Source organism: Mchenga conophoros, linkage group LG6 (assembly GCF_057382185.1).
Source record: "Mchenga conophoros isolate Kocher_MC1m ecotype Shallow Benthic linkage group LG6, M_conophoros_male_GT1.1, whole genome shotgun sequence".
Lineage (NCBI taxonomy): Eukaryota > Metazoa > Chordata > Actinopteri > Cichliformes > Cichlidae > Mchenga > Mchenga conophoros.
In genome coordinates this window covers 29,068,550-29,084,052 of record NC_140531.1, presented here as the reverse complement: position 1 = coordinate 29,084,052, position 15,503 = coordinate 29,068,550, and the positions used below count along the sequence as shown (strand labels likewise).

General features: G+C 42.8%; 1 protein-coding gene across 2 annotated transcripts; it reads right to left on the bottom strand.

Moving 5' to 3' along the window:
- Window positions 1-1,463: 1,463 nt before the first annotated feature.
- Window positions 1,464-14,659, bottom strand: map2k7 (mitogen-activated protein kinase kinase 7). 2 transcript variants are annotated; one of them, XM_085277285.1, is made up of 12 exons: window positions 14,474-14,659; window positions 12,370-12,417; window positions 8,153-8,297; window positions 7,723-7,789; window positions 5,891-6,004; window positions 4,420-4,539; window positions 4,130-4,237; window positions 3,865-4,044; window positions 3,167-3,247; window positions 2,397-2,539; window positions 2,010-2,055; window positions 1,464-1,909 (listed from the first exon to the last, which is right to left on the bottom strand). In XM_085277285.1, exons 1-12 carry the CDS (start codon window positions 14,595-14,597, stop codon window positions 1,766-1,768), a joined length of 1,320 nt encoding a protein of 439 aa, XP_085133411.1. In that variant the 5' UTR covers window positions 14,598-14,659; the 3' UTR covers window positions 1,464-1,765. The 2 variants fall into 2 exon arrangements, with proteins under 2 accessions (XP_085133411.1, XP_085133412.1); XM_085277286.1 differs by lacking the exon at window positions 12,370-12,417.
- Window positions 14,660-15,503: the final 844 nt, after the last annotated feature.

Genomic DNA, 15,503 nt, shown 5'->3' with positions numbered 1-15,503 from the left:
ATTAAAAATCTCCGTCTACACTAAACACGCCTGTAACACTATATCACGCTGATATTTCGCATACAACGTGAACAAGTGTGCCAGTGTAAACAGGAAGCAGAGGGCCGGTAGCTTCAGGAAAATACTCCAGAGCAACAAAGCCAACTGCAAGAAGCTTTTCTGCTTGGACAAATGAGGCGAGACGGCTTCTGAACGTAACACAAGAGACTGTCGCAGTTTCCAAGCTTCTCCCTGTACTGTTCACATTCATGCACAGGGTCTACTACAGCCTAGCTTGATTGGAAGTGGGCTCTCCATTACAAACCACACTCTTTGTGTCTTTCCAAACTTTGTGCATGTTTGGATTTTTAAAATTGGCTCATAATTAAGTTACATTACTGCTTTTGTTGAAAGTACAAATAACAGAATGACACGTGGCTGCTTTTTGTAGTGTTTTAAATGCCTAAATAAACTGAACTCTGATTAGTTCTGATTAGTATTGCAAGTTCCAGCTTATGTCTGACCAATCAGAAGGTACCTCATCATACCCTGCTGCCTAATTTACAGACCCGTTAACAGCCAAATGTGTGTGTGAACCTGGGCTATAGACTGGAGGTCGTTGAATGACGGAGCATGACCCACTACAGCCTTGCTGTGTGGATGTTCATCGCACATGTAGTAAAAACTACACTTTTTAAAACAAAAACGTCAGTGTGGATGTACTCGCGGCACGCATGGATCACCAAAAAAAAAACAAAAAACAAACAAACCCGTCTTCAAAACAATACACGACTTATTTTCTATAAAGCTAAAATGCAACGCTAATTTTTTTGTGAGTGTTTTTCATTGTTTCTCCCAAACACAAAAAATTATGCTATTTAAAACAAACAAACAAACAAAACAAAAAAAAACAAAAGCCTTTCAAATTAAAAGCACAGCCAACAGATTAATCTGTTCTCGTTTGTGTGTTAGAGCTGTAGTGTGAAGGTGAATTAACGAGGAAATACAACCTCACTATTAAAAGCCGGTGAGTGAGTCGTTATAGTTATCCATACATAGAAATGCTCACACTGACATATACACACGCACACAGACACACTACATATAGATACAGCCTGAGAATGTGTGATGGTAGAAACACCTGAAGAATCATAATTGCACCAGACTTTGTTCTGTCCTCTAAATCGTTTATGTACAAGAGCGGCTTGTTTTTGCTGAAGTAGCAGATGCTTTGTTCCAGTGTGTAGTGACTACTCTGTTTACGAATCCAATTGCTTGGATCAATGTCGGCGACAGACAGACGTGTGTGTAAAACTACTGAAAAGAGGAGAAAATGTAAAAGCATATACAAGCTACACACACAGTTTGTATGTGAGTGTCTGGCTGCAACACACACTGTGATGTGATGATAGCGTGGTGAGCGCTAACAGTGTCTAAACCAAATGAAGCTCACTACAGCGTGCATCCCCCCCCCCAACCCCGTGTCTGTCTGTCCAGATTCAGCACCCTAATAACCAGAACCACCTGCGTCAGCCATCCATCCCTCTGTCGCTCCATTGCTTAATCTGTCCATCCAGAGTCCTCCACTGAGTCTTCGTGCCTCCCTCCTCTGTGGGATCTTCAGGTCTCTTCTTCCCCAGGGGACAGATGGACAGACGGGATGGGTGTAGCGCTTGGCGTAGCTGCGGACGGCTAGACTAGAATAGACTGAGTCTGGGCTTGGCAAAGCTAAAGCTAGGCTAGTCTAGCGTACGGCTAAGCTGACGCCAGGCTGGTCGAGGCTAGGCTACCTACTAAAGAGCGAGTGGAGTTGATGCTGATGGCTGTAACACTGGCTGCTGCGAGGCGACTCGGTGCGATCCATCACCACCTGAAACCAACCAGCCACGTCTACGTCGAGCACCTCGTAACGCCGAATGAAACTATGCTCCTAAAATGGAGGAGAAAAGATAAATATTGCATTTACCTACAGTTGTGCTGTGAGTAATTTAAAAGATCTGGGTCGACCATTAGAAAAAAAGGCGACTCACCAGCAGCTGATGGTATTTTGGCCTTTTTCTGTGATCCTTTGTGAGGCTATAGAGAGATAAATGCATTTTACGCACATTTTTAATGAACTTAGCATCAATGTTATTTCTATTGCACATTTTGTTACAGGAAAATTAGGCATGTGTTTTACAGAAGTACACAAGAGATCAGAAAGACTGAAATACAAGACAAATAACAACAAAACACCCATTTAAATATACACAAACTGCACACACATTCGTGCACACAGATGAATTATAAGCCTGAGAGAACAGAAACATTTACTTTTAATGTGGACACAGCTGTCCAGTCATCACCCTGATCACATGATGGCTCTAGAGTGGACTGCTGTCAGTGAGCACCAGCTTTACAGTGGAATTTTCACTCACCAGTCTTTGACAAAGGACTGGAAGTCGAGGGAGAAACCCATGCCGAGAGGCAGAAGAGGAGGGTCCTCCTGCAGCACTTTGGTCAGAACCTCAAAGTCTGTCTTGCAGTTCTTGTAGGGAAACTGTCCTGTAGCCAACTCCACCTGGAAGAACCACAAGCAACCTGTTAATGCCCTCAAGTGATCTACAAATAGAAACAAAAACATTTCTGTCACTTTGTACTTTGGTTTTTGAGCCCAAGAGTGAACTTTTAGATTACAGTTTGTGTCAACGAATACACAACTCCAACCGTTCCTATCTGGTTATAACAAACTATACTCAATTTAAAAAAACAAACAAACATGATAAGTAATAAGACAGAGAATCTATAAATTTTAAACATCACAGGTCAAATTTATGCACTCGTGTTGTGTTGCAACGTATTTGCTAATCTAAACGGTTGGACATGAACAATTTTAGTTTGCACGCACACACAAAATGCTACACGCTGGTCTACACTACTTGTAATCTGACCTACTTAACTCCCAGTATTCGCAGCCACTAGAAACCGATGCAGTTATGACCACACTCGTTAAAAATGTTAGTCGATTTGCGACATGCCGTTATTACCACATCTTATTGCTGCATCACCTCATGCATCACAGCTGCACATTCAAACAGCTGTTTTAATGTGAATGGATCTGCCGTTCGGTTCTTATTTTGCAACTGTCTTTCAGTGTCATCGATGTAAATATTACGACCAAGGGCACAGACTGAAATGACAGACTTACCAGAGAGATGCCGAGGCTCCACACGTCTGCCCGGATGTCATAGTCAGGTTTGGTGGGATCTGGAGGGTCTATTCTTTCAGGCTGCAAGAACGAGAAAAAAAAAGAAAACAACAAAAAAAAAAGAAAAAGAAAGAAAAGAACAGGCAACACTAAGGTTAGCTGTCCCGAGAGTGTGCATTGTGTGGAGTGGGATTTCTGCAAGCACAGCCTCATAAACACTCAAAGTTTGAACACGTTCAAGTCTTGTGCTTTATCTTACACCATCGTGACAGTCACCACTAAACCTGCTCTGTGGTTCCCTCACTTAGTTTGTAGTCAGTTCGTTTATACTTGATTTATCCTGCATAGCACTGTCCACAACAAAGCAGCAATAACAGGTTATCAGGGTTGAATTCTAAGACACCCGAAAATTAAAGTAAACTAATGAGACTACCCTCGTTTGGGGATCTCCTCCCAGATCTGGTTCAGGGCATCACTCAGCTCCAGGACAGCCTGAGGTGAAGCCTGGTGGCATCAGACTCAAATGTAACATAACTAATTAACTGAAACTAATTAACAACCGTCTCGGCTACTTAACTGACCAGATCAATATCACAGAAGCTTAACCGACTCGATGCTAAAGTGTGTCTACAAGTTTTTAAGCAGTGTACACACATCCCCTTAACGGCTAGACTGTGTGTATGTGTGTTTTCACTTACTGCCATGTAGGCAGCACAGCCGGCGCTGCGGGTCTTGGCCTTGGAGTCGACGAGGCGTCCGCTGATGCCGAAGTCGCACAGTTTAATCTGACCTTTAGCGTCTAACAGGATGTTAGAGGGTTTGACGTCCCGGTGGATAACGCCGTGTTTCTCTTTCAGGTACAGCAACGCTTTCACTATCTACATAGGACACACACACACACAGATTGTAAGAACAAAAACGAACATAGGAGCAGAGTGGTTTGTGTGTGTTCCTGCCACTTACTGCCACCGTCATCTTTCCGAGGATTCGCTCTGGGATGGGACCCTGGATTCTCTTCTTTAGCTTCTCAGCACAAGTTCCCATCAGCTCCATGGCGATGAATACATCCGTCTGCACACATACACACAAACACACAGTTAGTAGCTAAGGTCTGGGAGCTTGGGAGTTCACTAAAATAAGAGTCAAAAACACCCTGGGTGCAGATATATAAAATAAACCTGGGGCTGCACTGTTACAGTACTATAATTTTATTGCTGTGATTACAAACAGTTAAGTATTTTGGGAACACCCACGTTGGTCACTATGGCGCCGTAGCACTGGATGATGTAAGGGCAGTCATGACTCTTCAGCACCACGTCCAGGTCCATCAAGATCCGCTTGTTCTCGTCTTTGTTTCCTGTGCGACGCATTTGCTGGTGACACACAGACAACGTAAATGAACACAGGCACTACTCCGAGTGTAGGCTTTAATAAAACAAAGGCTCCCCTGGTGCTTTGACTGACTGCCTTATTATTAAACATCCCAGAAGGGCTACAATTAAATGATCTCATTAATAGCGGGTTTGTTATATGGGGCTGTAACTGCTCCTCTGTTGGTAAACTATTCACAATTAAAGTACAAAGGAAAATTAAAACAGTGAGACTACACTGAGCAGAGCCTTGAGTGCCTTCAATCTCTGGCTCTCTGTTTGGATTTAGTCCCAGTATTTTGATTATGGTACCTGAAGTTAGAGAATGTGTGTTCCCATCATCTACTATGAGCAGACAAACACGTCTGGACTACAGTTAGTCCAAAAAATACTCACATTAAGAAGCGCAGTTTTATTCAAATTGCAAAAACCAAGATTAATAAAATATAGGCGTTCATACAATAAAGGACAAAGTAACTGAGCTGGGATCCACATTTCAGCCGGCCAGCCATCCAAGAAAAGGAAATACAAATAAACGTGTCCATGTGAGTGTTCACAGCATCTAAGCTAAGTCGCCATAACGCTGTGGTTTCAATCTAGTCCAAAAACTTCTGAGAAGCAGGGGTATCTGCGCTGCAGCAGAACCATGTACGATTGTGTTTAGCGTGCAGATATTTTCCACGGTTTACAAGCACAAACACGACTGCAGCTGAGGAGTCGCCACAGCGGGTAGCGCCACGTTATTTAACTTGGCTGATTTTTACGCCGGATGTCTCCTCCTGGGGGTCGAAGCAGGGATCTTTCACGAATCACTACATTTCCTGCCTCTGTCATTAACATTTTAGAAATGTCACCATTATAAATTTCACACAGTTTGATAATGTCATGAAAAATCTATTTTTATCTGCAGCTGCAAACACTTTAAAGACGGCTGATATTTGAGAGCCAGTATCAGTAATTTCCTGCGCCTCTAACTTTCTGACAATGGGGAACAAAACGAATGAGTACAACTACATTATGAAGTGATGTGATGAACCAGGCGTGTCCATCCATCTATCCTGATCCGGGATGGATGGATAGATGGATACACACACACACACACACACACACACACACACACACACACACACACACACACACACACACACACACACACACACACACACACACACGTAAGAATTTCAAAATCCTACATCGCCTCGTTCTCCATTTATTGCATTATTATCAAGTCTTGCAAAGACAAATGCAATATTTGTGTGTATAGTGTTTAATTTTGATCAGTTTTGAATTTTTTTGGCTTGTTTTTTCTTTTTTGCTCATTTTAAAAAACAAACAAACAAAACAACTATCTTACTTTGACCGCAATGACATGGCCCGTCTTCTTGAATCGCACTTTGAAGACTTGTCCACAAGTCCCGCTGCCGATCTCCCCCTCGCTGAACAGGTCTGTTACCTCTGCTGGATACCGCTGAAACAACATTTCAGACTCTGTGTTTCAAGTATTTTAGTGATTCAAATGTTAAAACAATACAAATACAAACTCTTTAACAACCTGAAGACTTTCTGCATCATGCAGCAACAGTGAACTGCTCTGTGATACTTAAGAACAAACGCTTGGATCTGTGGATCAGCCAAGGCTAAAGAATAGCAGCACACAGTGAGAAGATGTGTAATTGCCTTGCTTTGTTAAAAATAAGTCACTGTTGACTGTGCTGCAGTGAGTGACAGCTCACTGAGTGCATTATGTAGCAGAGCCTTTGGGCTAATGAGAAGAACAACAAACAATCTGGAGAGCAGTAATGAGTCACATAATTTTCTCAAGCATCTTCAAACTCCGACTGGCACTCGGTATGAAACTAGACCTGAAGGCTGGAAGAGGGAGAAAAAACACACAAACTAAACAAGGCCAGACATTGTTCAGCAAACAGCAGACATGCCAAGGTTGTTGCTGGTGTGCATGATGCTCTGTTTGCTGTCTGTGCACTGCCCAAGAACATGCTGGACGTGGACCCGATTTAACACTGTTCTCTGTGCTTATTTATTTATTTATTAGGTGGACCTCTTCAACTGCTCCTTCATGACATTTCTAATCAGCCAATCACATGGCAGCACTTAGGAATGTAAACATGCTTAAGACAACCTGCCGAAGTTCAAACTGAGCATCAGAATGGAGAATTAGGTGGATTTTGAACATGGCATGGTTTTGGATGCCAGACAGGCCCTGTGACATTACAGACCACATCAAATCATCTCAAACTGGTTTCTTTCAGTGTACTCAAACGACCTCCAGAGTCACAAGGTCTCAATAGAGGACCTCTGGGATATTGTGGAGATTTACATCACAGACCTGCAGCTGACAAATCTGCAGCAAATGTGTGACGCTGTCACATCAACATGGACCAAAATCTTGAAGGTTTCCAGCACCTTGTTGACTAAGAGCACGTCTTTGGACTGTGGGAGGAAGCCGGAGAACCCGGAGAGAGCGTGCGTACAAACACACACCATGTAACCTGTAAGTATACCGCACCGCAACTAACAAATACGTCTGGCTTAATTTCTGTATATTATTAGCCAGTTAGCCAGCTATACCACCCTGACCTCACCTGATCTCAGAGGCTAAACGGGTTTGGGATTGGTTCCTATTGGAAGTGGGAATACCAGGTGCTGGAAGCTGTCGTAGAGCAAATTATCTACTACTTGGAAGGTTTGCAGTTTGATCCCTGCCTATTCCAGTCTGCATGACAAAGCATCTTTGGTAAACACGTTGGGAGTAAGTGTGTGTAGACTCAGATGTAGAAAAATGTGCTTACGTGAATGAGACACACCGATTAAAAGTGCTATGAGCACTCAAGTAGAGTACTTGAGTGCTATATAAAAACCAGTCCATTTACTATTTATTATTTTCCTACTTTCTTTGTAGTACAACTAACCAGGCCCGTTAACAGGATATAAATCTTTGGGGGGAAAAGAGGTCACAATTATAGCTTGATTCACGCCTGAGTGCCAGACGCTATTTTTAAAAACATATTTTTTTTTTATTGTTTTGGAAGAAGATTGAGCGTTGAGGTTTGGTTGCACAGACAGCGTTTGCTAAAAAGCGTCAGCTCACAGAGACACAAAGCAAAAGCCACATCACGTCTGCGTCCTCATTCTTAGTTTCACTTCTGTAACTACAACGTCTCTCACCTGCCCGTCGATCTTCAAATAACCCGTCTGTTTCATGATCTCCTGCAATTTCTGGTCAATCTCTGCACTGCAGGGGAGGCGGAGGACAAAAAGGAAAAGAAATCAGTGTCAGGAAATGCAACAGGAAGTGCGTACAACCTACGCTGCCAGATGAGAGACCTGACTCATAAATGGAGTGGATTACTGAGCGTCTCTTTCACCCACACTCTGCATGTAGATCCATAACACACAACACAGAGTGTGCATCTACTCTCTGTGTTCCTTCTTTGTCTTACAAATTAATGGGAGTACTGGGATACTCCCAGAAAGGTTACTGATTTTTTAATCAAAACCATTACCATTTATTATAGGACCACGAGGACACAGTAAAACCTGTAAATGCTTTTTTTCCTTGTAATCAGAACAGAACATGCTTAAAATGTGAACGCACTTCTCTAGGCTCTTCTGTAGGCCATACGGAGGCGTGGGCAGGGTTAGCATGTGTCGTGGGCGGCTGGGGTACGGGTGGTGCTGGGGCGAGCTCTCTGAAGATGACGAACGGCTGCCTCCATCGTTAGCCAGGGGCAGCTGGAGCGCTGGGGGAGAGGGGATATGAAAAATTAGACCCTGAAAGGAGAAGATGGATGATGATGGTACTGTTGCTTAAAGGGATGGTAGCTACTTAAAGCTGCTGACCACCAGTAAAGAAGGCGATAATGTGGCGTTTTTAATGGTATTCTGACTGTTCTCTGCACAATAAAAGAAAGATATGATGCTTGCTGAGGTCAAAGAGTTTGCTCATTACATCGCTATGACCTAGATCCTGCACATTATTTAGCCATTACTGGAACTTGTTTTTTTTCTTTCCCCTCCTCTTTGAGCGTTACAGCTTTGTTTTGGTTCCGCTGATGTCCTGACCAAACGTTAAAACAAACAGGACGGTTATCTCAGAGCACTATTCTCAGACAGAGAGAAACTGCACAGATTTAATGCACAGTTTGGGAGTCACAGTTTGTTTTTAAGAGGAAAACTACAAGTTCATTACAACACGGGTTTCATTTTTACTGCTTCAGGCCGCGATTTTGAATATGAAAGTATTTTACTCATTACAGATCTTAGAACGAAGCGATCTAGCGGGAAACAGTACAAGCACAAACCCCTGCACCAAAAGAGGCTGTTAATTAGCCTGCGCTGCAAAGGAAAACCTGAACCAGGGGTTAACCCTGTAATGAGGAAGCACATATTTAATGTGTCCTTAGATTGCCAGCAATTTCAGATTTTATCAAGTACTGACTTATCTTAATTAGTGGTGCAACGGCTCACGGTTGATCCATAATCCAAACCGATCCCACTCCACGGTTCGGCACGGTTCGAAAAAGAAGGAGAAAAAAAAAAAAAAAAAAGTATGTGTATGGTGTGCGTGGTGGGTCTGTCAAGCGATAGTTATGGCCAGTGCTAGCGGTCCAAGTGGAGGAGCAGAGAAGTTTTCGGTATTTAAGCAGCCCTTTGCTGCCCAATCCGACCGGGCTAAAGCTATTACAAAAGCTACTGGGGTGTTTAGCTGCAGACGGGAGGCCGTATTCCGTTGTGCAAAACAAGGGGTTTAAACTATGATGAACGTGCTTGAGCCACACTATGATGTCCTGTTCCAAGCATGTATGAGCAGGAAAAGTTTAAAGTTATGGCTGAACTGTCCCAGGCATCTTCTGTTGCCCTAACTACTACAACTGGGTGGACCTCCAGGGCAACGTAAGCTACGTGACCGTGACAGCTCATTATATCACAGCGAAGTGCGATATAATGAGCGGTGTGTATTATTGTAGGGTCTACCTTACAATATAAAGCGCCTTGAGGTAACTGTTGTTGTGATTTGGCGCTTTATAAATAAAATAAAATTGAATTGAGTGGTAGATACAAAGCCCTGTACTGCCCTATACTGTACCATAATTTTTTTTAAATAATTGCGTGGAATGAGACTAGAGTTGAATGTTTTTAAACAGGAAAAAAAAAATACTTCAATAAGTAAATAATTAAATGTTCAATTTTTGTCTTTTTTCACTGATCCGAAAATTGATCCGATCCGTGACTTAAAACCGTGATCTGATCCGAACCGTGAGATTTTTGATCCGTTGCACCACTAATCTTAACCATAAAACCAACTGCAGGAAAGAAAACCTAAAACATGACCAAAAAATAAAAATAAAAAAATAAGGCGACAGACTGTAGTATCAAATAAAAGAATTATTATTTAAATAAAGTCAGGCAGCATTATTTAGCTTTTCCTGGCTTGAAAGGGGGACTAAACACATGAATGATTAGTGAGAGCAAATACAAGTGAGAAGTCACATTTCATCTTATTTTTCTTTTGATAAATTTAAAAAACTGCAGACGATTTTACAATATTTTGGTTAAACTGTTAAAGCGCTGTAGGTGTGGTTTGGCTGCAAAGGAAATCAAGACGGTGAATACCAGATGCTTCTAGCCCTTTATAAAGATAAGTCCAAATCATGCATTCGAAGACATGTTAAAACGCCACCAGCCGTGTAATATCAGGTTCATATGCAAAACAAGCACAAACTCATCCTCAATAATAGACGTATTAAAGAATTTCAGGAAGAAACGATCTGCAGTAGTATTAGTACCGGTCATGCACCAAATTCTCAGACAGAAAGTCAGCAGCTGCAGTGACCACCCTGAACGTAAATATTATTACAGACAGGTTAACAGCAATCTCCCATCATCGTCTTAAAGGTTTGCAACCAGTATGCAACGTATCTCAAGGACCATGCAGTGTTGTTGTTAATACGATTTGGAGCTTTTTTGTAGAGAGCCAGCGGGCGTTTGGATCCGTGAGTCACCTGTATGAATGAAGCCTGTAAGGGGAGAACCAGTTAGTGAAGGAGAGGAGGGGGTTAGTGTAACAAGAAAGGAGGATTCAGGCGGTCTTTGGCACAAATTGCATCTCCACAGTTCGACTGGCTCCAGATGGACGGATGGGAGGATTGATGAGCAGACAGAGCGAGGGAAGGGAGAGACGCACAAACACAGATACTCGCAGGCACTGCTGCACCGCCTCCTGCTCACACAGTGCCGCTGCAAAAGGAAGGGGAGGGTGCCAGAAGATGAGAAAACACACAACATCAAACGATCCGATGTGAGAGAGACAGAAGAGATTCGGCCAAAACTGCATAGCACAGACTGAGGCTGGAAGTCAGACAGACAGTCACTCTTGGACAGGAAGGCAAGTCTTCAGTCGACACACAAAGAAAACAGCGAAGAGGGAGAGGGAGGCCGGAGTGCTCGCAGCACTCCTGCAGGCCGACCAGTGGGGATGCTGGATTAGAGACTGTGTCAAACAAAACACAACCCCCAAAAAACAAAACAAAAAAAACCCATCGTGCCGTGCAAAAAAGCCACATGCACCGTGATTCTCTGCCTCCAGCGAAACACAGGTTAATCATCCGACACATGTCCACACACACACACACACACACACAGTGAACATTAACACATACCAACACTTCCCTGCCACTGACACGCATTCACACAGAGGGAGGAGCAGAGATGGAAAGATGGAGGGATGATGTGAGTGTAGAGGAGGTGTAAATGACTGCTGGGATAAAATAACAGCGCTGGATTCATAAACAGGGATTAAACTGATTCAGCTGTAGGATGACCACACGAAGCAGGGACGCACTGATCCAGCTTTTCCAATTTATCTGCGCTAGCTCACTGTAAGAATCACAGGCTACTGTGCATAGCTCTCATTTACAGTTGTCCTTTCCTTCTCTCAGTCCAAACGCACCTCCTTTCACCGCTCCTCACAAACCCGTGTTGGATGCGGAGCTGTCAGGATACAAGTGAAGTGAAATGACAGTATGGAGTCGATCCCTGCTTTGAACTCACGTCAGGAAGAGTAATCCAGAATAAAAGTCAACCCAATCAAATATGTGGAGCTACCCACCACCCCGTGTGAATAAGAGAGCTGCTGAAAGTTGCTTCAACAGAGACGACAGAAAACACGTTTCTTTGTATGAAGTCCAGGAAAAGCTTCCACACAAGTGTGAGACTAAACAATGATAACAATGGTTAGAGAGAAAAAAAAAGCATTGTCTTGTTGGATCACAGTATTATCACCATTATCCAATATTTAGATTGTATGATCGGCGCATCCTTATTGAGTAGGAAATAAAACTGGATGCTTATATGCTGACCTGCTGATGGTAATCCATATCTTTCACATAAGTTACTTTTATGAGTTATTCAAAGTCTATTCTAGTCTGCCTAGACGATATAACCCCATATTAGGTGGTGGTCAGATTTAACACTAGCCATTTGTAAACACAGTATCATATTTCTCACCATAGCCCTATCCATTCAACCTCTAAATTAAACTGGATGTTAAGAGAAACGTGGAGAACGTCGTGGTATCGAGGTGTTTTTTAAGCTTTACTTGCAGGGCCAGAACGAAGAAAACTATTGAGAATGTGAGAAGCAGCCAAAGTTATTCTTGTCTTATAGGTCTAAAGAAGTGTGCATTTATACTAAAAACAAAAAACAAGAAAGAGAGAAGATGAAGGAAGAGGGAGTGGATGATGCAATGGAGGACAAAGGTGTTGGTAAGGTGGGGGGGTGCAGTGGCAGAGAGAGCGATGGACTGAATGATACCTGCACGCTGGGAAGGGGCTGGAGCAGGACTGAGCTGGATCACGATGACTAGACGGAGGAAAGAAAATACACACACACGCACATTAGTGCAGTGTTCTACGGAGACAATCGCACATCTTTTGCACACACAAATCATAAAAATCCCTCAAAAACAAACAAAAAAACCTCACCACACACACACATCACTCGCTCATTTCTTCACAACATAACTTGAGTGGTTTAAACTTAAATTGAACTTTTTCTTATTGTCTATTAATCTCATGAAGACTATTAATGAATCATAGTGTTTCTTATATTTTCTTTGGCACTCTTTTCCCAGGATTTAAAATAAGGCCACGTATTGAAGGTTCAAGAAAAAGTGGGTCAGTAGCTTACTGTGTCACTTCATATGAAACCAGTCAAATCTGAAAAAAGCTCCATCAATCAGCTGTTTTTTGTCCTTATACAGTAACTTTAGTGTATTTACTGAAACCATGCAAAATTTGACCGTCATTCAGTAAATACTCTGAGGTACGGGCCCTTAAGTACACATTGGTGGGTGATTTCACAATTTTCGCCTAAACCGGAAAACTGCAGTATTTAAACACTGGAGGAATCATATTTCGATATTTTGTCCAGATATTAGACTGGTGCATCCTAATTCTGTAGAAAAGAACATTTTATCTCCAGTCAGTACAGAGTGGGGATAACACTTATCTTGTTGTAGTTTTTAAACAGTTATTGTTGTTATTCAGTCAATTTTTATGTGACCATTGCCTGCATTTGTGACGCTATCAAGAAAATAAGGTGGATCAAAAAGCACAGAGGGCCTGTCGTGTTGGAAAAGAGTCATGATGGGTTTTGCATGGCTTCATTAGACATTAATGACGCCAAAGTTAAAAACAAGTGATTCTAATGGAGTCAGACTTTTCATGTAATAACACAAGGTGGAAAAAAAGCCAATTTTGCACCTTTGTTGGCAATAAATCAAGCTCTAATCTCGCAGAAATGACCTTTATCACCAGGATTTGAATCCAAGGGAGCAGATTTTTAGGAGGTTGTAGACTTCAAATGAGATTTCAACAATAAGAAAAAACTTCGGATTTAACCCATTCACTCTCTTTGTGACAACATAATCAGCTTCATAACAAACAATTCAAATAACAGGAGGAAAAAGGTTTGTGGTCTCGAACCTAATGAACGGACAACAAGATCTGCAGGAAAAAAATGGGGTTCAGATTGCTAACACTTTAAAAGTCTGCTGGTAAGAATGTAAAGATAATGAAGAGCTTTGGTGTGTAAACCACAGCAGAGGCAGGCTGCAGACCTCCCTGCTGCTTGACTTTTCGCCCGAAAGGGCCCCAACATCACTGCTAACACCAGCTCCTGTGACACAGAGTGTTTGTCCACTAACACCCGTGGAACGCTTCATTCAATATATGTGCGACAAATCTCAATTTTCACAAGATTTGTTACGTCGCACCAGTGTTTGCCACAACAGCCAAGCCGTAACCTACGTTAAGTTAACGCATCCAGAGCTAGCGTTATTTAGCCTGCTCAAATTAGCATGTTTCGTCAAGATCAAAATGGCAACTAAAACAAAGTCTATGGCAAAAATCACGATCAAATGTACCGCTTGCAGGTTTTCAGAGTGTATAGATGCTCTGCGGCTGACTGGCAGGACCACAGCTTTTCATGCGCAAACTGAAACTGCATTACATTTTCTGACGCTGGGCCCCGCCACAGACTATCAGAGCGTCTGCTAGCCTGCTAGCTTAGCATGTTTGACAGGACAATCAAAACAGATTCAGGGACACGTCTACCGGCAAGATGTTTCGTAACATCGCTTCGGTTTGTATACTTTTCCTTTACGTTACTCACTACAGAAAATGTCCCACTTATTTAATTATTAATTTGGCAATAAAATAAGCGGGCCAGCCTGAGTCTGTGTTTGTTTATGTAGCTAGCCTGTTAGCATGAAGGTAGCAGCAGCATAACAGCCCCGACTCCTTCACTCCGCTCCTCTCCTCTCCTCTCCCCCCGCTCTCCGGCCCCGCAGCTCCGATCTTTCCCCCTGCTATTCTGGCCGTTACCGACACCCCGGTCCTCCCCAGTGGACACTCACTCGGCCTCGGTCGTGACCGCTGTGGACTCATGTCGATGTTGAGGTCGATTCTCCGGCGAGCTTCTTCATTCTCCTGCTTTAGTTTCTCTTCGATTCGCGACAGCCTCTGTTCCAGCGACGACATCTTGAAAAATTGAGCACCATGTAGTTCCCAGCAGAGCTCTCGACTCCCCTCTCTGGCAGGCAGGCCAGCAGCACACTGACTGACTGACTGACTGACACACACATATACACACAACACACGCTGCAGTAACACGTGTGTCCTAAAGACCCACTGCCACACTCATTCTTTTTCCCCCATAGATTTTTGGTGCCCACCTAAAGAAAATCATAATTTATACCCTAATACTGCTAAAAACAAATATTCTTGGTAGCAATTACCAATTAATTACCCATTTTCAGGATTGGAAAAAAAAACAGTTACTGGGCAGCAAGCAGAAATCAGAGTTTGTTTGCATTTTAGGACGTGCACAAAATGCACGTTTAGGTGTTAATTTCAGTATAATTTGTAGCAGCAAGACTGAGAGGGGAGGTTTAAAACTGGTAGTGAGACTAGACCGGGTTCGAGTCGAATGCTGCTGAACAGGTAGATTACACTAGGAGTTTATAGTATGTACAACATCCTTATTGTTACAGCAGTTGTTTTCAGTACTTCCACCCCTCTATGCATGAAATGAACATCAATCCAATCTAATATAAAGTGTTCAGAGTATCTTTTAGATATAAAAATCACACAATAAGGTTGTCTGTGAAGGTCCTCAGTCATCCAGGTCATCGTAGTCAAAGGAGCTTGCAAAGAAAAGCGTCTGGACTTCTATAAGTTGCTTGAAGACGTTTCACCTCTCATCCGAGAAGCTTCTTCAGTTCTAAGGTCAAATGGTGGAGAGTCCCAGATATAAACCTAGTGGGAGTATCCCCCCACAGAGGGACAAAAGGACCCCCTGATGATCCTCTAATCCCCTGAGCCAAGGTGCGAAACTGGGTGTGGGTCCCAATCAGCCAGAGTTTCGGGTGTGTTCATTGTGAAACC

Coding starts and splice junctions, on each gene's coding strand:
- map2k7 (XM_085277285.1), bottom strand. CDS start 14,597: ATGTCGTCGCTGGAACAGAGGCTGTCGCGAATCGAAGAGAAACTAAAG. Junction 2,540..3,166: donor GGAGCCTCGGCATCTCTCTG/GTAAGTCTGTCA, acceptor TGGTTCTTCCAG/GTGGAGTTGGCTACAGGACA. Junction 2,056..2,396: donor CAGTCCTTTGTCAAAGACTG/GTGAGTGAAAAT, acceptor ATCTCTCTATAG/CCTCACAAAGGATCACAGAA.